General features: G+C 42.2%; 1 protein-coding gene across 3 annotated transcripts in view; it reads right to left on the bottom strand.

Moving 5' to 3' along the window:
* LOC119161161 (lysosomal alpha-mannosidase) overlaps positions 1–23270 on the bottom strand; it is a 218865-nt gene that overhangs the window by 77040 nt on the left and 118555 nt on the right. For all 3 annotated transcript variants that reach the window (XM_037413512.2, XM_075879813.1, XM_037413511.2), the window contains exons 15-17: positions 13404–13520; positions 8661–8829; positions 8089–8159 (exon numbers count right to left, since the gene is read on the bottom strand). In XM_037413512.2, the coding sequence (XP_037269409.2) occupies positions 8089–8159; positions 8661–8829; positions 13404–13520 (357 nt within the window). The remainder of the gene's footprint in view (positions 1–8088; positions 8160–8660; positions 8830–13403; positions 13521–23270) is intronic.

Below are 23270 nucleotides of genomic sequence, written 5' to 3'. Positions count from 1 at the left end.
CTGATTGGACTCTGCATAGAGGCTTTGGACAGGGCTGGTACGGAATGCACCAAGTGCCAGCCGGATACCTAAGTGGTATACAGGGTCCAACATTTTGAGTGCTGTCTTTGTAGCTGACTGATATACTATGCATCCATAGTCTATGCGTGACAAAACCAGGCTTCTAAACACAGATGTGAAACAGTGACTGTCCGTGCCCATGACTGATGCGATAAAATCTTTAAAAGGTTCGTGGTCTTGAGACATTTTAACTTCAGCTGTTTCATGTGCTGGATGAGGGTGAGTTTGAAATTAAAAATTACCGCGAGGAATTTTTGTTCTTTCGCGATGACTAAATTTTGTCCATTCATTAGTATGCCGGGGTCAGGATGTAAACCTCTTCATCTGGAGAAAAGCACACCAGTGGTCTTGTCAGCGTTGAACTTAAAACCATTCTCATCAGCCCATTTTGCAAGGCAGTTAACACCTAATTGTATCTGGCGTTCGCATACAATATCGCAAGAGGAATAACAGAACGAAGAGAGTTAATTTTAACTATAAAAAGGGTGCAGCTCAATACTCCGCCCTGCAGCACTCTGTTTTCTTGAAGAAGTGTGCGGGATAACACACTGCCTATTCTTACACGAAACTTCCTTTCAGACAGGTAATCTTTTAAGATGGTAATCAACCTGCCGCATATTTCATAGGACGATAAGTCTTGCAGTATTCCATATCGCCAGGCCGCATCATTAGCCTTTTTAAGATCAAAGAAAACAGGAAGACAGTATTGATTGTGTTCAAATGCATCACGTATATATGACTCGAGGAGGACGAGATTGTCAGTTGTGGATCTAGCTGTACGGAAGCCAGACTGGCACACGTCCAATATACCGTTATATTCTAGGTAATAGAACAAATGGCGGTTAATCATTTTTTTCAAACACTTTGAGTAGGAAGCTTGTGAGTGCAATGGGCCTGTAACTATTTACTGAAGAAGGATCTTTACCCTGTTTAAGGATTGGTAGGACTATTGCCTCTTTCAAGCAGAGGGTATTTCGCCAGTAATAAAATAATTGTTGTGAAGTGCTAAAAGGCATTTTAGGGTTTCTTCAGGGAGATTTTTGATCATTTAATAGGTAATTGTATCAGAGGCAGGGGCAGAACTACTTTCACAGGAACCAAGGGCAAGCTTCAATTCATGTAGTGCTAGTGATTTATTGTATCCTTCTGATACAGGCTTGTTCGGGCGCAGATGTACACATTCAGCTATGCTTTTGTGGCGTAAGAACTTAGCAGTATTATTTTCTGAGCTTGATATTTTCTCAAAGTGCTCGCCAAGAGCATTTGCCTGTTCTTCAATTGTATCACCACAGTCATTCACCAAAGGGAAGGGGTTTGGGCCTTGTCCTTTAAGTTTATGCGACCTATTATACACCTTGCTGGCATCTGTGTAGGGGTTTATTGAGGATATGTAGTGTGTCCAGCTTTGTCGTTTGGCTAATTGGCGAGTACGCCTGCCATTCGCTTTGCAACTTTTGAAGTTATACAAGTTTTCTATTGTTGGGTAGTGAGAAAAAGTCCTCCATGCTTTGTTTTGCTGTTTTTTGGCAATTTCACACTCACCATGGCTTCGCGTTTACTTTATTTTTGCTAGACTGTGGTATACACTTTTTAGCACAATTGAAGATATATTCAGAGATATAGTTGGCCATCTCTTCTACGCCCAAATGGTCCACCTCTTCAAGGCATAGTGTACATAGCTCCAAATTTCGCCCAGTTTGCACCTTGAAAGTTCCACTTTTTTGAATGAAAAGGTCAGTCATCCCGTTGTCTTGTTTCTAAAAGAGTCGTAAAATGGTCACTTCCATATGGATTATTTATAACTTTCCAATCTATGTAAGGTAGGAGTGACGGTGACCCATTGGCTAAATCTATGCATGAATATGTATTGTGTGTGGCACTATAGTATATTGGCTCTTCCTTATTGAACGGACATGCTCCAGATGAGAGAAGAAAGCTTTCTATAGCGCAACCTCTATCATCACCTCTGGTATCACCCCATAAGAATCTGTGAGCATTAAAATCTCCAATTAAAACATACGGTTCTGGGAGCTGATCAATCAGCTTTTCAAACTCTATTTTACGGAACAATTCGTCGGGGGGTATGTAGATAGATCAGATAGTTGTGAAATGATTCAATAAAATAGCACGAACAGCCGCAACCTCAAGAGAGCTTTGTAGCGGAATGTGGTAGCATGCTACGCTTCTTTGTGCGATTACTGCCACATCTCCCGCTGAGGAATTGGCACCATTTCGATCTTTGCGAAAAACCACGTATTGATTTAAGAAATTCATGCGAGTTGCTTTAAATGAGTTTCTTGAACACAGAACACTTTAGGCTGATAATCATTTAGTAAGCCTTTTATATCATCAAGATTATGAAACACGCCCCTGGCATTTCCCTGTGATATTTGTGTGGTCATATTAAAGAAATTGTATGTGTCCTGTGTTCAGATGAACATGCTGGAGATATGTGAGGAAGGTAACCTTTTAGGTTACCGACACTTTGACGGAGCGTTTATGGGATGTTTTTGTTTTTTATTGTACTCCAAAGAGCGCTGATTTTTGAGCGTCAATGACGCTGGTGTTTGTCCATCGATTTCTATAGACTTCTCCGAGGCACTGGAAGGTCGAGGACAGGGCTCAGAGACTTGCGTCTCCGGCCTTGGAATTCGATTCAGCTTCGGGGCCTGCTGAGCCGAAGCCTGCAGACCCACCTTTGATGTTGGTGGCGCAGAAATTGTATCAGCCACCTGAGTGGTGGACGAAGTGGCTACTGGGCCACTGTTGGTGACCGCAGTAGACTACCGAGGCACCACTGGCACTACCCCCCATCGTACAACCTCGTCAAAACTGGTGTGATCAAGGCATGACAGACTGTTCTCTGCTTCACGAAATGTTATGTTTTCGTTTACTTTTAGTAAGATGATCTCTTTTTTGATCTTCCATGTAGGACATATTCTAGAGTAGGCTAGATGACTTTCATCACAGTTCACACAATGTGGACATGATTCGCAATCGTTAGACTTGTGTTCATTAGAGCTGCATTTCGCATATATCTGCTTTCCCCGGCATGTCTGGGATCCATACCCGTACCACTGGCACTTAAAGCATCACCGAGGGTTCGGGATGTACGGCCTCACGTGAAGTTTGATGTAGCCTGCATCTAGTGTGGTAGGGAGCACACAGCTGTCAAAGGTTAGTATTGAGTGTTCAGTGCGGATCTGCTCATTCTTTCGGCGAATCAGGATTCTTTCAACCTTTATAACATTTTGATTGTGGAAGCCATCTAGAAGTTCCTCATCACTGAGGTGCAAGAAGTCATCTTCCGATATTACACCATGGCTCATGTACATTGTTCTATGTGCACACATGGTTACTGGTACGTCACCAATACATTTCAAGCCATTCAATTTCTCAAATTAGTCATTGTCTTTAAGTTCGAGTAGCAAATCACCGCTAGGCCTTTTTGTGGCCTTGTAGCCTGGTCAAATGGTGTTTCCAAGACATTTCACCACCAGGAAAGAAGACAGTTTACGAGCAGTTAAGTTGCGCTCACTATGGATTACATGATATTTGGGGATATTCTCAGTGCTTCGCAAAAAGAATTAGAAGGGTGCTTTGGTGCGCCCTCTTGCCTGAGGGCGATCGAAGAAAAAGGAAGCTTGTTGAGCCATAAAGTACTGCTTCTGTTCGGCGACAGTGCCAGCCGCCCACCAAGAAGCCTAACAAGGGGATGTGGCATGACTTGAACGAAGTCTGTACAACGCCAGCTGTACGCTATCACTATAGCTGGATATAACATACCCAAGGTTGGATACCTACACGAGGTTAAACCTCGCCGCCAGGAAACAATGAAGTAAATGGAAAAGAGAAGAAAGCAGGATAGATTTGAAGAAGAAAAAAGACGAAGATGTAGGGAGAGAGAGGTAGGAAAAGGCGACTGCCGATTTCCCCAGGGTGGGTCAGCCCAGGAGTGCCGTCAACATGAAGCCAGGAACAAATGGGCGTGTTGCCTCTGCCGGGTAGCCTTAAAGGTCCAATCACCAATCACCCAGCGTCGGCTCAACCCCATGGATTCCCTTTTCCCCGGACATGGCTAAGCCACGCAGGGCTAGGCGTGGGAGGAGGTCGAAACCCCCCTGTTGGCTCGGGTCCATGGGTCCATGGTGTCGCTACACACCAAATGCTTGCTTGCGCAGACGCCCCTGCGGGGCCTTGTACAATCACAAATGGCCACCTGTCGAGTCGGTTCAAGCGATCACTCAGTTCAGCGTTGTGTTCATTATATTGTGGACATTCTGTAAGGATATTTTCCTCTGACACTTCGAAAGGATCACAGTGGTTACAGTGCGGGAACATTGTTTTTTTTATGCGGCTAAAGTGAGGTGTGTATGCAACACCTAATTGTAGACGGTGCAGTAGTATGTCAAATGATCCATCGATCTTTTGATTAGGTGCAAATCTAAGAGATGGATATTTTTGATATAAGAGTGAGGACTTTGCGTTTTCGTCAAACCAAGCGTCCTTGCACAATTTGTGGCGCAGTTAAAAAAAACCTTCTTGCTTTCTGAGGCAAAGATCAAAGTGTAATAACTATGTAAATAGTAACTTTTAGCTAAAAAGCGTTTTGGGCACATTTTTGAGAGTTATATAGCTTTACAGTTATACCGTTTTCACTATTTACTAACCGTATATAACCCTTTCATTGCCCGATTTAATGTATGCATCCTGTTTACTGATAATTGTTCTGTTTTTATAACCCATTTATGATGTTTTGTATATGTATTATTAACAAAAAAGTCTGTCTTTATCAGCTTATTATCTGCGTAGAATGCACAGCTTTCTCAACAAGATGATCTGGTCTGAAACCTGCAAACCAGATTAACAGTGCATTGGCATCGAGATGGGTGTACACAACATAAATACGTGACTGCTGTGAAATGTATTTCAATGAATGTTCGTGCGAGAATCATGCTATAAGTAGCATTACACTACATGTCTAGAATGAAGATGCAGCCATTATTCAGACTCCTAATTATAGGTATGCGGTCGAAGGAGGGAGACTTAGTGCCCCCTCTCCCATACAGGCGACGTGACTGGTTTGTAGAAGGAAATAAAGCTAGGTAGATAGGCGGTTACCGTCGTGCATTATTTGATAGTCAGATTTGTAATAAGTTATTGATGTTCTTTTGTCATTTTATTCACTTCTATCTGACGTAGAATGGCAAACTATTTAATAATTAATCGCTATGTAGCTGATGCAGATTCTCTCAAAGAATTTTTTTATTATTTCACAACTCTGTTCATGAAACACTGGGACATTTCTATTTCTCGCGCGTGTGCTCAGTATGTTCATTCTGCATTTTTGAAGTTACTTATTCATCAAGGTTCCCAATTGACCAATAAACAAACAAGGGACAAATAGTTCTCGTTCACAAAGCAAGTTAATAAACGGCACAAGTGGCAGATAGGTGAGATGGCTCAGGATGTCTGTGAAGGAAAGCAGAAAAAAAGGAAGCTATGCATGGACGATTGCAGGGCTGAGATGTGCTACTTCATAATTAATTAGCACAGTATTCTTGAGACCGCGAACTGACACTCCTTTCACGTATATGCCCGGATCAGTTTTCTTACACGAAAAACTGGTCGAGAATATTGTTTGTTTGTCAGACACAACCTAACGTAGCCAACAGATATTTACACCCAGAAAGATAATATTTGTAGTTTTTAACTGCAGCACAGGGGTAATAGCATCGAAACAAATTGAAGTCGACCAAAGTGCAACTTGCCGTCAATGGGAACCGTATACCTACACTTCTACTTCAGATAGCGCGTCCGATGTTCTATGAATCGAGCGACGACTGCAGCCATTCTTCAATACACTTCATTATGTCTGCAAATGTGGTTTCGGGAGCATCAGCCAGCGCCACTAGCCATTGCGGCGAGAGTGTAACAGGCTAATTCTCCAGGTGGCGTTAGAAGCAATAAACATTTTTTCAAGCTAGCAGCTTCCCCGCTTAGTATTGAACGTGAGAAAAAAAGTTCTCCCTGAAAATTCCCCGTTAGCCTTTCTCCTTCTCCATAGTCACATGATGGTAAATCAATTTGAACCAAAAAATAAAAGGATGTATATAAGATGTTCCTGTATCCAATGAGAATCATAAGTTTTAAATATTTGCTGCATACCTATCTACTGCTTTTTCCCAGCTCACTAGTGCCTCATTTATCTCATTAAGTCCAGAAAAAAAAAACACGGAAATGACATTATACGTGCGGGAGTAACTCACTGCATGAGAACTTTTTTCAGAATGCCATGCTTGCAGACTATCTCATATATTCGCAGCCTGGCGCAAAGAACTGCATTCAAATAGACCACTGCGTACAATATGCATAATTTCAGGCATCATGCCAATTTAGCGAATGCATAAAATTTAGTTTACTGGTTGATCCAATGTACCGGTAGATTACAGCATAAACTTACCAGTGACATGTAAGGACACAAATATATCGAAAGCGTCTCAGTGGTCATCACAGTGCATTACTTTTTATTTATATGGTTGTGTACAATTGAAGTAAGAACAACTGAATAAGGCAGAACTGAAATGTCACCGTTTTATTTTTTTCGTCGGTGCTCGCAAAAAGAGCAAGATTTCGGTTTGTACGCTTAAAATGAGCGTTAGTTGTCTTTGGCAGCCACATGATTAGCGATACCTAACAGTTCTGTCATGCCACCACTCGCAAGACCTACTATATTTCATACTTTCTTGTTCCTGTTTTATTAGAGCATGCTCGTCCCGCCGCGGTAGTCTAGTGCTTATGATGCTTGGCTGCTAACCCGAAGGTCGCAGCATCGAATCCGGGGGTCGGCGGCTGAATTTTGGATGGATGCAGAAATGTTTGAGGCCAATGTAACTAGGGGCCCTTTAAAGAACCCCAAACGGTCTAAACTTCCCCAGCCCTTCACTACGACGTCTCGCATAAATATATGATAGTTTTGGGACATTAAAACCCAAATATTTAAAAAAATATATACTACATGATTCCACGTAAAAAGACAATAGACATCACCACCAGCACTTTTCAAATAGTAATTAGGCATTACTAGACAGAACAATCACCTTTCATTGTTTTCCAACTAGTGTTGTTGTACAGATAAAATCATCCATGATCCGAAATAGCGAAAACGCTTCTCCACAGTAACCTACGTTTGGCAGTAACCTATGCTATGCCGCTCCACAGTTTTTGCACTTTATCAGCATTACTACTGCCAAAACCAGAGTCGACAACAATGCGCAGCTATACCAGTGATATAAGAAGTGACCTTTCTGCTCAAATCACGTGACTCTCTGGCATGTAATGATGACCAGAAGTTGCGCTGCTGCACGTGTAAAACTGAGTCATAATTCACACCCTCTCGAAGAATATTTGATAGGACTCGTATATGACAGCACATTACACAGACTATTTATTGCCTACTGTTTGCTTGCATCCAGAAACAAAATAGGCCGAGTGCGCTTCACAGTGCGACTCATAATGTGTATTGAATCATGAAGTTTGACTAGCTAGTTCCTCTGTACTGTAGCGTGTAGTACATGTATAATACCCTATTGCTTCCAACAGTAAAGAAACCAAAAATAGCTGCAACTATTGTCCACAAGTCTATATAAACTACTCCCTGCGATGTTTTAAAAATCCTGCATGCAGCGAATGATTAATGAGAACGTCCTAGGGAAGGCTACGCAGTATACCACAGCAAAAAGGAAATTGTAGTGAAGACACACCTCCGAGAAGCGAGAACAATAAATTAGCTGTTGTATGGCGAGAGACTTTGTTGGACTTCAATCCACTTTTTTCTCGTCATTCACTGCTCATGAGCGGCCGAAAGATGTTATATTCATAAAAAACTTCAGACCATAAGCATAATACAGAAATTAATAAAAATTCAATAAAATAATTCTTTTATCTCATCCCTATCACTTCCACATTTCAGCAAAGCGGAGAGACAATGAACATACTATTAACTAAATAATGGCATGTAGTACTTACCTGTCCTTGCAGGACCATTTCTGTGGAACCGATATCGTGGCATGTTCCTGTGGTATCTCTCAAAAACTGACCTGGAGAACCAAGTGAAACGCGACACTCGTATGCAAAATGCGACTTTCAAAGCAGTATACAAAAATGGCATAGCCAATATATAAACCGAGTTGACCCACAGAGGTTGTATATTCAAGCATTTAGCAGGAATACGTAAACTGAGTCAGAGAAGATTTATCATTGGTTTATGCCAGATGACAATTCCTTAAGCGACAAATATAAAATTAGGAATAAAGTTCCACCTAATTAGTAATTAAAAGTGCATGCATGCAAACAATATGAAACTGTATTTTATGAAAAGCTATGTATACTATTCTTGCACTGTGTGTATCCTGCTTTGAGAAATATATTTTACATGGTCAAAGGAGACTCTGTTTGAAGCGTATTAAAGGTACTCGAAATATTTTGATATTTCAAAAATCGCAAATTATTCCTCAGTCTGCTTATATTTATTCCTGTCATGTGGGGCACAAGAAACCTGCTGTTCAAAAAAATAAATAAAAACAGTAAGGGTATTTTACTTGTGCCTTTCTTATTCTCATGTCTTGATTGCTTTTTCAAGAAATTGTCAGCTTCGAGGAAAAACGTCGTGAAGCCCAGCGCCGGGAGAGTGGCCTTGAACACGACTTCTTGGTTGGCGTTGCTGAATCTTTCCGGAAGATTGATCACTCCGGTCGGTATAGGCGTTATCTGTAGACAAAGGGGTTGAAAATAACAAGTCGCTTAGAAAACGCTTTCAGAAACTGTCCCGAGTATCGTAGCAGCAAGAACCTTCCAAGCAATGAATATTCTCTGTTTTTAAACGTTACAGAAACCCGGAAACGGAAAAAAGTTCATTTATTCTGTCCATGACAAACAGCGCGCTCCCGTTTCAGGGACAACGGCACTTTTCTCATGATTTTTTTCTGAATTTTCGGCACCCATGATCATGAAGCTAACTCGAATAGACCATACGTGAACAATAACAACCCAATTGGTCTCGCTTTCTTCTTTAATATTACACTGGCTTTATTGATGCAACGGTGAACAAGCGGTGGTGTCATTCGTTACACGAGTGGTTGTAGATAATACTGAAGTGGGAGAGCCAATTCACTTACAAGATGACTGTAGTTCAATAAAGGCACAAAAGTTAAACACACAAAGGTACCTGCATAATGAGGTTACAAGTAGTAGAAGCAGTATCTTTAGTCAATTTGATGCCCCGCCGCGCTGGTCTAGAGGCTAAGGTACTCGGCTGCTGACCCCAAAGTTGCGGGATTGAATCCCGGCCGCGGCGGCTGCATTTCCTAAGGAGGCGAAAATGTTGTAGGCCCGTGTACTCAAATGTGGGTGCACGTTAAAGAACCCAAGTTAATCGAAATTTCCGGAGCCCTCCACTATGGCGTCTCTCATAATCATATGGTGCTCTTGGGACGTTAAACTCCACACATCAATCAATATCTATCATATCAATTATTCGATTTGTTTGAATACAACAAAAAGCAACATAAAGGCATTTCAAACCCCTTGTCAAGGGCCTCTGCACCTGAAGTTCACCATAGATACCTATTTCTTGCACATACATGTAAACCAAAAAAGCTTTGATGTATCGTGTAACCACATGAGCGCTTACAAAGGGATACTGCAATAAAAAAACCCAAATGCATGCTAAATTTCAAGAATTTAAAGTTGAAAAATGTACATATCTATTATTATGGTTGACCAAAGGGTGACAAAAAGATTAAGTTATGATCATCCAGTAACACGATATTCCCGAAGCTTTTGCTTATACTTCATATTGTAAGATATTTAGCGCAACCGCGACTTTCGCAAACACTCACACACTCACTCACACAACCACCCGAGTAACACACACAGCTTACAGCGCTCACTACCAACGGTTTATTGCACCGAAAAGACCTTTTTGTATACGTACAACAGAGTGCGCAAAGCCAACAAAGAACAAAGCTGCGCATGTGAAAAGCCTTTAACAATAGCGCAACCGCAACGGCGTCAGGCAATCGCGATGAATATACCACCACCACACAAAAAAGAAACAAGTAAGAAAAAATACGAAAAGCAGAAAACACCAGCTAAAATAAATCCTTGCATCGAGAAAAGATATTTCTTGTTCATGTATCACCAAAGAGGGCTCACTAACAAAAATGTCCTTATTTTTGTCTATAAAATATGCTTCCAACAGCAAACATGCAGATAAATTGAAGCTTCTTCCGAGAGCCCGCATGTCTGTGAATCGTGGTTCACAACCACATGCGGTGGTATGTGCCACAAGATGTGTGTACTTATCCTCGTTTCTCTTAATTTTTAGCGCATGCTCCCTAAGCCGGTCATTTCGGCATCTGTCGGTTATGCCGATGTACACGTTTCCACAGGATGAAGGAATCGAGTGTACAACTCCCATGGGACACTTGACGAAGGCTTTCCATGTTTTTCCCGCAACCGCGTCTCTTTTCATTGCAAATGTGCGGACACAACTTGGCTAGCTGATCTGGCACCGTAAAGACCACAGCGACACCAAGCCTAGCAGCGACCCTCCTAAAGTTATGGGAGAGCTTGTGCAAGTACGACAGCACTTGTGGCTTGGAACCCAATGGATCCCGAGTAGCTTCATCCTTTTGTGTTCCACGTTTCATCTTCTGCAGTAGTGACTCGGCGACCGTGTTTATGACCGACGAAGGAAAGCCCGCCGCCGTCAATCGGCTGATCTGATCATAAAAACTAGTACGCACGTGCTGTGGACACGACTTAGTTAACGAAGATTCTAGGCAAAGTGAAGCAATTCCTCTTTTAACTATTTTAGTGTACGCAGACGCATACGGCAACAGCCCCTTTTTCACACGAGAATGGTAATACCAACAAAAGTGCTCACTGTCCCATGGTAGCTTGAGGTCTAAAAACTCTAGACAAGTCTCTGTGGGTACCTCGGTAGTGATGCTAAGTCCACGTCATTGCTTCACTTTGCCTAGAATCTTCGTTAACTAAGTCGTGTCCACAGCACATGCGTACTAGTTTTTATGATCAGATCAGCCGATTGACGGCGGCGGGCTTTCCTTCATCGGTCATAAACACGGTTGCCGAGTCACTACTGCAGAAGATGAAACGTGGAACACAAAGGGATGAAGCTGCTCGGAATCCATTGTGTTCCAAGCCACAAGTGCTGCCGTACTTGCACAAGCTCTCCCATAACTTTAAGAGGGTCGCTGCTAGGCATGGTGTCGCTGCGGTCTTTACGGCGCCAGATGAGCTAGCCAAGTTGTGTCCGCGCATTTGCAATGAAAAGAGACGCGGTTGCGGGAAAAACATGGAAAGCCTTCGTCAAGTGTTCCATGGGAGTTGTACACTCGATTCCTTCATCCCGTGGAAACGTGTACATCGGCACAATCGACAGATGCCTAAATGACCGGCTTAGGGAGCATGCGCTAAAAATTAAGAGAAACGAGGATAAGTACGCACATCTTGTGGCACATACCACCGCATGTGGTTGTGAACCACGATTCACAGACATGCAGGCTCTCGGAAGAAGCTTCAATTTATCTGCACGTTTGCTGTTGGAAGCATATTTTATAGACAAAAATAAAGGACATTTGTGTTAGCGAGCCGTCTTTGGTGATACATAAACAGGAAATATCTTTTCTCGTTTCAAGGATTTAGGGCTTCTAGCTAGTGTTTTCTGCTTTTTGTATTTTTTCTTACTTGTTTCTTTTTTGTGTTGTGGTGGCATATTCATAGCGATTGCCTGACGCGGTTGCGATTGCCCTATTGTTAAAGGCTTTTCACATGCGCAGCTTTGTTCTTTGTTGGCTTTGCGCACTCTGTTGTACGTATACATAAGAAGGTCTTTTTGGTGCAATAAACAGTTGGTAGTGAGCGCTGTATGCTGTGTGTGTTACTCGGGTGGTTGTGTGAGTGAATGTGTGAATGTTTGCGAAAGTCGCGGTTGTGCTAAATATCTTACAATATGACGAATAACCAACTAGCCCAAAACAAGTTTTATTTTGCTTATACTGTACACGCTAAAGTTAGCGGATGTCCCCAGACAGCCCCTCGTCACTGCTTGCAACGGCGTCAATTCGCAAATCCCTGTTTTGCAAAAGGTCGGTTTATCACTTGTCGACACTGCTTACAGCGACGGCAGCGATGCTGGTGGCAAAACATGATTGCACGTGGGCATCTAGCAGACGAAATATCAGCTGAACCTCATGCCACTTCTTTCTGTGGCCACGTGGTCTGCTGAGGCATGGTCTTGAAAGAAAGAGCAAAGCAACGTTGCCAGCGCTAAAAGTTGATGGGCTTGACTAGCTTGAGTAATGTTCAATATTGGTCATAATAATCTATATAACAATAGGTAATCGTATCTGTGTTCTATTTTATGTAGTGAATCACTACAAGGTGGTCAATAGCTACAGGTGGATGCAAACATATTGTCACTTTGATGCCGGTACTCCTCTATTGGCACTGTATAACCAAAAAGTTAACTTTAAGAATTTAAAGTACCGTGACTTTCAATGTATTCTCGCAATACTTTGAGCTCTTTGTGATGTGAAATTTAATATATTTCCCGCTATAGTTTTTTCTATAGTAGCATTTAGTTTGTCCATATTGTATAACATCTTGCTTCATTACCAAACAACAGCTACAGCTCAATTGCAGACACTTTCAACGCTCATGACACTTTTGGTCCCTGGCAAGGGAGCTCCATGGTATCTTCATGTCACTTCGTGAAACCTTAGGGAATGGAAAATGGCTGACACAGAATGAAAACATGAACGAGGCTTAAGTCACTTCACTCTGTCTCTATTACCATCGGTTCTGTAAGTTTTCGTGCTGTTACATCAACTGCAGTGAATCGACTAGCCCAGCAAGCGACCATTCTCCATGGTGTCGTCTCTCCCAGGCACCTTTCTTTGTTGAGTCTATTGAGTATGCTCCAGGTCTACTAAGATTGCACTACCACAACAAGACTTGTTCTTATTTTCTTTTTTATAGGAAATGCGCAGAGTATGACCCACAGCTTACAGCTTTGATATTACACTCTCGAATGTCCTCAGTCAATAAAGATGGTATGGTACCATCCCATGATATGATTTTATGTGGGCTTTATAATTTTCATGTACATTTCATGTACATTCCCCATGGAGGAGATTGCCATTTCATCTCCATCACATAAGCTGGCCATGGTACGGACAAAATGCACCTTTTTTACGCACAACAAAACCATGGCACTGGCATTTTCTTTCAGTGTAGAAGACCATGATAAATCTTACCTGCGATGACACCTCGTTGTGGTTGGCATCGAGAACACGCCAAGCAGTTCCTAAAACTGGTATTCTAAGATGGGTGCGATAGGGCCTTGCCTGAGGATTGTACAAAATGATGGAAACCTGACAATACAAAAACAAGAAAAAAGAATACAAGTTAGGAATGTCTGAAAATGGGGTAGGGATTGGGGGGGGGACCATACATTTCACAAAACAGACACGGAAGGTGGCTGTGAAAGAACTGTTCGGTAACATGCAGTGGAATCAAAAGCATTTGTTTGAAATCAGGAGCCCTGTATACAATTTTATCGCAAAAGCTTTATCTTCGCGTTTACAAGCAGTTTCCTCTCACCTTCATTCTTTCACCCTATTTCTCTTTTTCTCAGTTTAGCAAATTTTCACTGAAAACTTGCGAGTGACTTCTAAAGAATCGTAAAAGTGTCCGAACAGCTTCGACACTTTTTCATGGAGGCTCGTGTGTTGTTCGAGCGAGGCTCGAACAACACACGAGCCTCCATGAACACATGCTTACAAGGTCTTTTCAACTTGTCGGCAAGGACAGCCCAAAACTATTCCAGACATTGTGTTTTTCAATGCTCATTGCCTAAAAGCAACTTTTTTTATGGTTCTGCACAATGCGAAACTAGAAATGAAGCACCCTGATAAAGACATCATTGCTAGACGATAACAACTGTCAGCTTGGGCTCGTATTATATAGAAATACTTTAAACCAGATTTATATGCTTTTAAGAGAGGTCGCATGTGTCAAACGCGATCTGGACATTGTGCGTAGTCTTATACAGGCTGTCCCAATTATCACAGAGCACGACTTAAAGAAAGAACAGCATTACGTGAAACAGACCGCTAGTACATATTGTTCCAAATATGATGTAGTACCACTACTATTGTCTTCATTACCAAATATATAATTATATAGGTATACTTGTACTCGCCTAAAACAAGCTAGTATAAGTATAAAGTACTCGCCTAAAACAAGCTCAGTTTGAGGTGGCCAGAATGAATAAAATAAATGTTAGAGAAAAAATACGGATCACGTTATCTGCCAATTACTACTGTCTGAAAAAACGCTGTCAGTCAGGCTGCAATCAGAACAGCACTCCAGCAGCGTTAATAATGAAAACAATTGGTTGTGAGATATCGATAGTGCTAGTGATGCACAATCAAGTGGAAGGAATCCCTGTAAATTGCAACACATGTTGTTAGCACCTGACCAGGGGTGGCGCCAGGATTTTTTTTTGGGGGGGGGAGGGAGAGGGGAGGGGCTCCGACGACAGTTGCGTTTTTTTCAGGGGGGCAAGGAGGCACAGAACCTATAAGTTGTACTTTGACTAAGCTTGCTCTTGAGAGGGCAAAGGAAAGGCAGGCAAGGATTTTGGGGAGGGGCTCCAGCTCCACCCGTGCCCCCATTGGCGCTGGTCTTGCGCCCAACCTGTACCTTTGCAATATGCAGAACACTGTCTCTGGCAACGGAAAGGAGGCAAAGCAGTCACTTGCAGCAAGTTTATTTGAGGGTGCTGCTTTCTTTTAAAGGAGGGAGTGCAGTCAGGTGCTATTTGTCATAGTTCGTGGACATTCTTTATTTATAGCAAATATGAGCACACAATTAGTACTCTGCTAAAAGTAGTGCAGAGGGATGTTTCAACATGTGCTCATCTGCCTATTGACGAGAGACCGGAACTTAAGACACGAAAAATGAAAGTTTTAGGCGCCCATATTAGGCCTAAGACTACCATTTAGGCATAAATAAGCGTTGAAAACTATCATCTAGGCATATATAGGCACAATTCATAATTACTTCCGTATCGTGCTCAGGACAATTATTGAACTTTTAACAAACACAGTAGGCCAATTCTGTGCCTTGGGAAAGCTAGATTTGTTTTTTTTGTGAAAAGAATTAACAAGAAGCCTAATCATTTGAACATATTTAGGTGAAAGCTGAGGTAATTTGACATTGTGGGAAAAGCTATGAAAACACTGACAAACCAGCATTATCTCAAGCTTTTCGGGCTTGAATTGTGCTTGCTTTCAGTCAGTATTTGCTTTTACGTGAAAAAGAATGCTCAACGTCCACTGAAGTTTGTGAAGCATACATGTGGCTAAGCACTTTCAATGCTTTAATTGCATCCACAATATCTGAATCAGCACCACTCGACACTTCAGACACTTGCTTTAGCACATACGATCCCGGATTATTTCCAAGGCAGATTTCAGCTTTGTGGCAACCCTGTCAGCGACTGGTCTATCGGGGACGGGGTGAATCTTTCCTGCACGTCCGAAAAAACTGAGTATTTTTAAGCTTTGTGCTGAACGCGATAGCGATATTCTGTCCCTGGTGCGTACTTCAACCACTTAGTGCATAGTTTTTATTGTATGATATTACTCGATAAGTTCAAATTGTGGATCACTATAGAGTGTAAGCGAAAAAGTTGAAAGTGGGTTGTGTCAGTGAAGCTTTTGCATATGGCTGCATTCGGTGTAATGTGTGCATGTGACTTCACTGATGCCGATATAAGAATAACAAAATCAATTTGTGTGCCCGTGAAATGACCACAAAGTATATGTTACTCGCACATATTCAGGGGTTATTTAAATAAATCGGCAGTAGTGTAAGCAATGTTGGAAGCTTTATACCTATGCGTGCTTCAGAGTGGACGTTAAACTCGAAATATTGTTGACCTTTCCAATGTCCTCTCCCATGCTTTCCACATGGACCATTTCTAAATCGACGGAGTAGCGCCAGGCCTCAGAAACTATCCGGTTCCAGCGATGTTCGTAGAGGGAAAAAAATCGACCCTGGCGAGTTTCGTCAAATGCGCATGTAGTGGAACCTATAACTCCTCTCTTAGTGATCGAATATTTCAGTGTGCATTTTCCCTGTTAGAGGCGCTCAACGTGGCCAAAATTTTTATTTTAGAATGACATCAAAAAACATTAAAAGAGTAGTTACCACGTCGTTTTTTTGTAAAAACTGAATAAAATATTTTGTATTACTTTTACTATTAATACAAGAGCAGTGACTGTTTGAGTTGAAGTATTAATATTACCCTGACGCTAGAAAATCAGCAGCCCATTGGCATCGATTGCTTTTCTGTCAATTAATCTTGTTCAAATTGTATGTGGTATTTTTTGTCGATCGGCATTATGAAGCTCCGTTTTAATTCAGCTTTGATATATCGATGCGAGCTTGTATTGTCAAACGTTACGTGCCGCTACGGCGAAGTGAACATGTCTAAAGCCTGTGAACTATGTCAGCTGCTGTGCTTCACCGATTTCTGGATGCACAGCCCCCAGCGTGAAAATTCAACGCTAGCAAATTGATCGGAGACTGATTACGAAGATGGAATAATCATGCACAATGCGGGTGTGTTCACCTGTAAGTGAAAATGCGCTGCTTTGCATTTCAACATGGCTCTTTTCTTTTGAATGCGCTACAGTTTTTGTCATTTCATAAGGCTTTTCGACTTGTACAGCTAATGGGATGCACAGCTTGGGAATGTATGAGATTGTTTTCTTTGTTGTGGCATTCGTTGAAAATATTTTTACTGCTAAACTTTGTAACACAGATCACATCATCACAGCATAGGTTCTACTCATTTCTGCTCAAAATGAGTCTGCTGCAATATATATGCTCATAAATCTAATGCGTAGAGCCAAGAGAACCTTTAGTACATATACGCATTCGTACATTTTTGTAAGTTTACAATGAAGCACATTACATTTGCATGAACCATATTCCATCCAGTTGGGAATCTAATTATCTAACTTTGTCCTCTGAAGAACATCACTTAACGAAACTCATTAAAATGCCATCCACCAGACAAATAAATGAAAACAGCAATGTTATGCCCCGACCATCTTTCTTTTATGCAGTGTTTTCATATACATTCTTCTTAGTCATCATCACAAATCCATTCACGCTTTTACCAGAGTAACCAGAACTGTTCTTTTTCTCTTGCAACCCAACCGCAGCCTCCAAGGAACTGCTCATATCAGTGTACGCTTGAATGCCTCATCGCTATGAACCTACCTCAAGTCAGCGGAGAATCTTTCATCAATGAACGCAAGCTCAAGGAACAAAATCCTCGAAAGATATGGTTGAAGTCAATTTATTTGTTGAACGTAATTTGTTCAACTGTTTCTGTTTTACCCTGCTCATGATACTTTTTTTCTTCTCAGAAAACAGGACAAAAAGGCATTGATTTCCAAGCTACCAACATTAGTTTGCGAGAAGCTCAACAGTTACCACAGTGACAATCCCATGTGCCACAAATATACCAGGTGGACAAATGGAGCCTTATACTAAAAAGCAGTGATAGTGTACGGTATGTTCAAGCTATATGAAAGAGGGTGCACAGATTGTTGTTTCTTGCTTTACCACTTTACTTAGAGTATCACACACACCTAGGTAACAAATGGGCTGGGAGTAGGGAATATTTAGCAGCACCTTTTTTTCACATTGAGTATAAATTGCTGTGAATGAAAAGACAGCTGCAAGGCAGTGGTAGGTACAGCTACTCTAGTGTTGAAGCAAATTTACTGTGTGCATGTTCGGAGTAACACTGTGAAAGTTCTAAAAAAGAAACTGTACAAGAACTCGTCCCTATATTAACCGAGACATGTCTTGCAGAGGTAGCACTCGTGGAGCCAAACCATGATAGTGAAATAACTAGAAGAATAAGAATGGGGGAAGCACATTCGGAAAGCATTCTCAAATCATGAATGATAATTTGTCACTAACCCTCAAGAAGAAGGTATACAGCAGCTGCATCTTGCCCGTACTTACCTGCGGAGCAGAAACCTGGAGGCTTACAAAGAAGGTTCAGCTTAAATTGAAGACAACGCAGCGAGCGATGGAAAGGAAAATAATAGGTGTAACCTTAAGACACAATAAGAGTACAGAGTTAGTCAGGTAATAAATCGAGGTTAAGGATATCATAGTTCAAATCAAGAAAAAATGGACATGGGCCGGGTATGTTGTACGCAGGCAAGATAACCACTGGTCATTAAGGGTAACTGACTGGATTCACAGAGAAGAACGCACGAAGTGGAGACAGAAAGTTAGGTGGGCTTATGAGAATAAAAAGCTTGTAGGCATAACGCGGCAGCAAAAGCACAGGACCAAGTTGATTGGCCGATCATGGGAGAAGCCTTTGCCCTGCAGTGGGTGTAATCAGGCTGATCATACGCCAAAAACAAGCTCCAACATGCACGCGAGCAGTAAGCGTTAATGTTGAAACGTATGTCAATATTTATGCTTCGAAACACGTTTGTTTACACGACAGAGTTAATGCAATCAAAATGAGAAGTGATCACTAATTCGCATTCACTTGCATTTCTTCCAATGTGACTCCGTGGCCTTTATTCGTAGCTTGTCCAAGGACTCCAGTTCAGCATCCGAAATTTCATCTGCTGAGAAATGCTGCTGTTCGGTTGTTTTCCACCTCTAGTAAATTTAGTTTGGTGTGATTTTGAAATGTTGTGATGCAAAACGTTGTTATCCCTCTGGACAGACTTCTGCGAGCAGCAACGAAAACAAGGGGCTCTGAGTTTGAATTTACTATTGTGGATACCAATGTGTTCAAACTACCGAGAGATTTCCCCCGATAGAAATACACAGGGCTGTGTACTTTTATTTAAACGAGTTCAAATAACTACTTTTTACTGTAATAATACTTGTTCTTGGTAATAGACCTGACATATGACAAGGCAGTTTTGAAGGTATGTTAATTTTTGCAGAACAGTGACTGAGTGCACTCAGTAGGTAAAATCAGAGTGTGCCCGTGTTTTTACATGTAGATGGTTCGAATGTCTATTAACTGCTATTTTCTTGATATTGCTGTAGAATATGTAGCCAAAAGGGCTAGCTTTGTATGATACCCGTGTTAAGAGTGAGGCAGACAGCTACGAAGAGGTGAAGAATGAAATTGTGAATTCAACTTCTGCCATTGTTCATCGTTTAAGCAGTGTCTTTGATGACTATAGGCCGCATTTGCACAAAAAAAACTCATTTATTCATCTATCAATGCGAAACTTTGAGGGTAATTTAAAAAGTAAGGGCCATTTGGTTCCAAACAAGTAACTATTCATTAGCAAAAGTTTTTCTTGGTGGGCTTAGTTTATCGAAAACCTACTTCACCTTTCTACAGAATCACTGCTAACTTCTTAGTACTTCTCGCACCGTTGCAGTAGTTTCTTTAGCCAATCTGCATAAAAGATCGCCACTTGGTAATCGAACGTGTTGTGAATGGTGGCCTTGAATTTCTCACTCTTCAAATCGTACCCCGAGCGACTGTTTCAAGTGAAAAAAGACGAAGTAATCGCATGGTGGTGGCTCAAGACAGCAGGGTGAGCAATTAGTGATCCCCGCTAAATATTTGATCTTCCCATTAGTTCTGACTTTCGTGCAAGGATGCACGTTGTCATGTTTGAGCACTATTCCCGATGAGAACTTGGGACGTCATCAATGTTTATCCTACTGATTACCATGGCGAGTGTTTCACAGTGTATGTCAGCTGTAATTGTGGCCTACATTTTAGGAAATTAAACACTAAACATTTCCTTTTGGACTCGGAAAATGGTAGCCATAATTTTTTAACTGGGGTAAGCTAATTACTTGAATTTTTTTCGGCTTTTGTGAGAAGGAGTGGTGGCACCACTGTGTTTTTCTTTATTTGCGCAAACTATCAAGAGTTGTCACCGGTGCACCAGTGTGCAAAAACAAACCATTTTCGCTTTATCGGTAGCATTCCAAAAACGCTCATCCACTTGATGTCCTTTTGTGTTTCAGTTGGTCGGTAAGAATTTTTGGAACCCAGCTTGAAGAAGCTTTGTGTTATTTGGACATATCAGCTACAATTGTGCAAACCGCCAAATTTCTCATATAAGGAAAGAAGTGGCACCAAGAGGAACTCGTAACTCTAGAAGAGGCAGAGTTACTGATAAATCATGGAATGGAGCCTTTAGCTGGCAAAAGTCCATCGTTCTATGGGGTGTTCTTTTCGAAAAGCTGCACGCTAGTAGTAAATGACCTGAGTGCTTGTGTTCACTTCAAATATCAGATAATGCTGATACGTTCTAGAGAACAAGTGAGCCTGCTTTACCGGATAAGAACTGACTCCACATACACGCCGGCTTGGTCATTTAAGAATGGGTGATGCGCTTCCTCATTTTGTGCCATTTGTGGTGCCATTTGTGCTGACATCAAAGATTTCCTTTGGCTGTGGCTGCAGTTCGACAGAGAACGAACAGAGATAGTATGCAGCTCGCAAAAACTTTGTCACAAGCACAGGACATTGAAAAATGTCATTCTTTCCGAAAAACCCGCGGGGACAAGGAGCAGCGAGCAAGGAATTCTGATGGCTTTCCTTTGAGACACCCGGTGGAGTGACATTTGGTGACGGGCCCCTGTACTTTAAGAGATGCTCAGGCGGAACGACTGCCAGATTTTTAGGCCAGGCTAACGCCATTTTTGCAACACCACCACCAAACCAGCTTTCTAGAAGATGATGTCAGAAGATGTTTACGAAACAAATTTTTTGCGATATATAACCTTCGGAGGACGAAAGTCAAGCTTAGCAGCGCAAAAATTAGCTTGAGTCAAATGAAAGCAAAAAAATGAGCAATTATCTGAAAAAGCAGTAGCTGAAATAATTAGAGGCCTTCCGATTGAAGCTTCCCGACCGTTTATTATGTAAAGCAATATAAAAGATATAAAACACACAGGACCGAATACAGACACTTGTATGCAAAAAATATATATTCTAGCTTTATGAGTCAATACATTTAAATCCACCCAATACAATTTGAAAGTGCATTACTACTGTGTAAAATTTATGAACTTCAAAAAGAAAGAAGCTCGGTTGGTGTAAACGACCTTGAATTCACGTGTTTTTATACACGTTCGTTATAGCTTTGGTTGATTTGTGGTGTTTAACGTCCCAAAACCACCATATGATTATGAGAGACGCCGTAGTGGAGGGCTCCGGAAATTTCGACCACCTGGGGTTCTTTAACGTGCACCCAAATCTGAGCACACGGGCCTACAACATTTCCGCCTCCATCGGAAATGCAGCCGCCACAGCCGAGATTTGAACCCACGACCTGCGGGTCAGCAGCCGAGTACCTTAGTCACTAGACCACCACGGCGGGGCACGTTCGTTATAGTGAAATAACGTCTAGTGCCTATGCGGAAGGGCTGAATTTCACCATTAAGTGGCATTTGTCCCAGAAAAAACCGCGACAACAACTCGGAACAATACACAAATCGGCCACACAGCCCGCTCACAGAGCCATCATGGCAGCGAGCGTAGCGCTACTTTAGCCAGCGGTGCCCTCTGGTGGCGCGCGGAGCGGTCATTGCTAGAAAGGCCCTTTTTCCGGCGCCGCACGGCACATTTCCCCTTCTAGTACACTGTACCTGTGGTGAAGCCGGAAGTCGGCCATATTGACTGGGCAAATTCTCCTCTCTTATTTACATCCGAATGTAAAACAGAAGGCACGACTACAGCGACAGGCGCCACGCGAGGCCAGAACAGGTTTCTACCACGACTACTGTTCGCTCTAGTGAAATTCGCCAGAGTTGGAAAAATTCGCTCGCGGCAGAAGCGACAGAGTGAATAGTGACGTCGTTTGACACGTGATGCCGGGGGCCGAGTCGAGGAGTGAACGCGCGCCCTGTGGGGAACTCGCTTCACAGAACTCGCTCCGACTGAGTAGCATATGACATTCGTCCTTTCCCCGGCTCACAAATGTCTCGGGCTGCTTTCAACGAGTTGCTCATTGCAGAAGTTGTGAAACGACCTCTTTTTTGGGACGTCAAGATGGCGGATTTCCGCAAGAAGCATAAGAAGAGCATTCTTTGGGAAAAAAATTGCCTAGCTCCTCAAGCAGTATGATGCTTTTGTAAAGTCGTCGCTTGAACTGGCCATGGTCACTGGTGAAGTCGAGGTGCAACTGTTTTCCTTTTGTTGCTCTCGACGATGCTTCCACCGGAGTGACAATCGTGTGCGGTACCTTTTTTGTTTGAATAGTATTATTACTACTTTCTTTTTTTTGCATATTCATCGAATGTTACTCCCACGTAGACGAGCCGCATGACACGCCGTACTTCTGTGTCACAGCAAATGTTGCTGGTTTATCAAATGATGAATTTTGGTGACAGTGCACAGATGAAAGGGTTCACACGAACGAGAGAGCAAGGGCGGGTGCTACGGCAGTCGACTTGATAAGCAGCAGTCACTGAAAAGGAATTTCGTGATGTGACTCAACAAAGAGGGGGGCGTGAAGCCGAACTGTGTTGCGTGAAATGATGGGATACTTCGGGTTTCCTGCTCACCACCGCAGCATTTATGGACGCAAATTTCCGCTAAAGCAAGGCTCGCTGCGTAGTCCCTGACCTGGGCAGTGCACAAATGTATATACAGCAGCCAAGGAACCAGGACAACGAGTGTATCATGTATACCATGCTACCTGCCATTGGTGAAACTCTTCCTGGGGTGTTTTACTGAATCATTGAAAAAGCTAATAGGCTTACTATTTATGGTGGAAGCATGCGGATTCGGGCGCCAGAATGAATGTAGACCATTCGGAAAATCCCGAGGAAGAGTGTGTTCGCATATGCCACAGGGTGACCACAAACATGGCGGAAGCTTACCACTGAGAGTTTTCATATAAAATTTTATTTTGACCCGAGCGAACAGGTTAAATCCCAAAGTTAAATTAAATCCCTAGGTTTAATCGCTGAAAGCAAGAGCAATGAATCGGAGAAACTTGGGAAGTGCTGCGCAAAAGGCGCTCGCAGTTCTTAAGCATTCACCTAGCTGGAACAGCTGTCTAATAAAACCATACCAGCAA

This window comes from Rhipicephalus microplus, chromosome X, assembly GCF_043290135.1.
Source record: "Rhipicephalus microplus isolate Deutch F79 chromosome X, USDA_Rmic, whole genome shotgun sequence".
NCBI lineage: Eukaryota > Metazoa > Arthropoda > Arachnida > Ixodida > Ixodidae > Rhipicephalus > Rhipicephalus microplus.
This window is presented reverse-complemented; position numbering and strand designations above follow the sequence as displayed.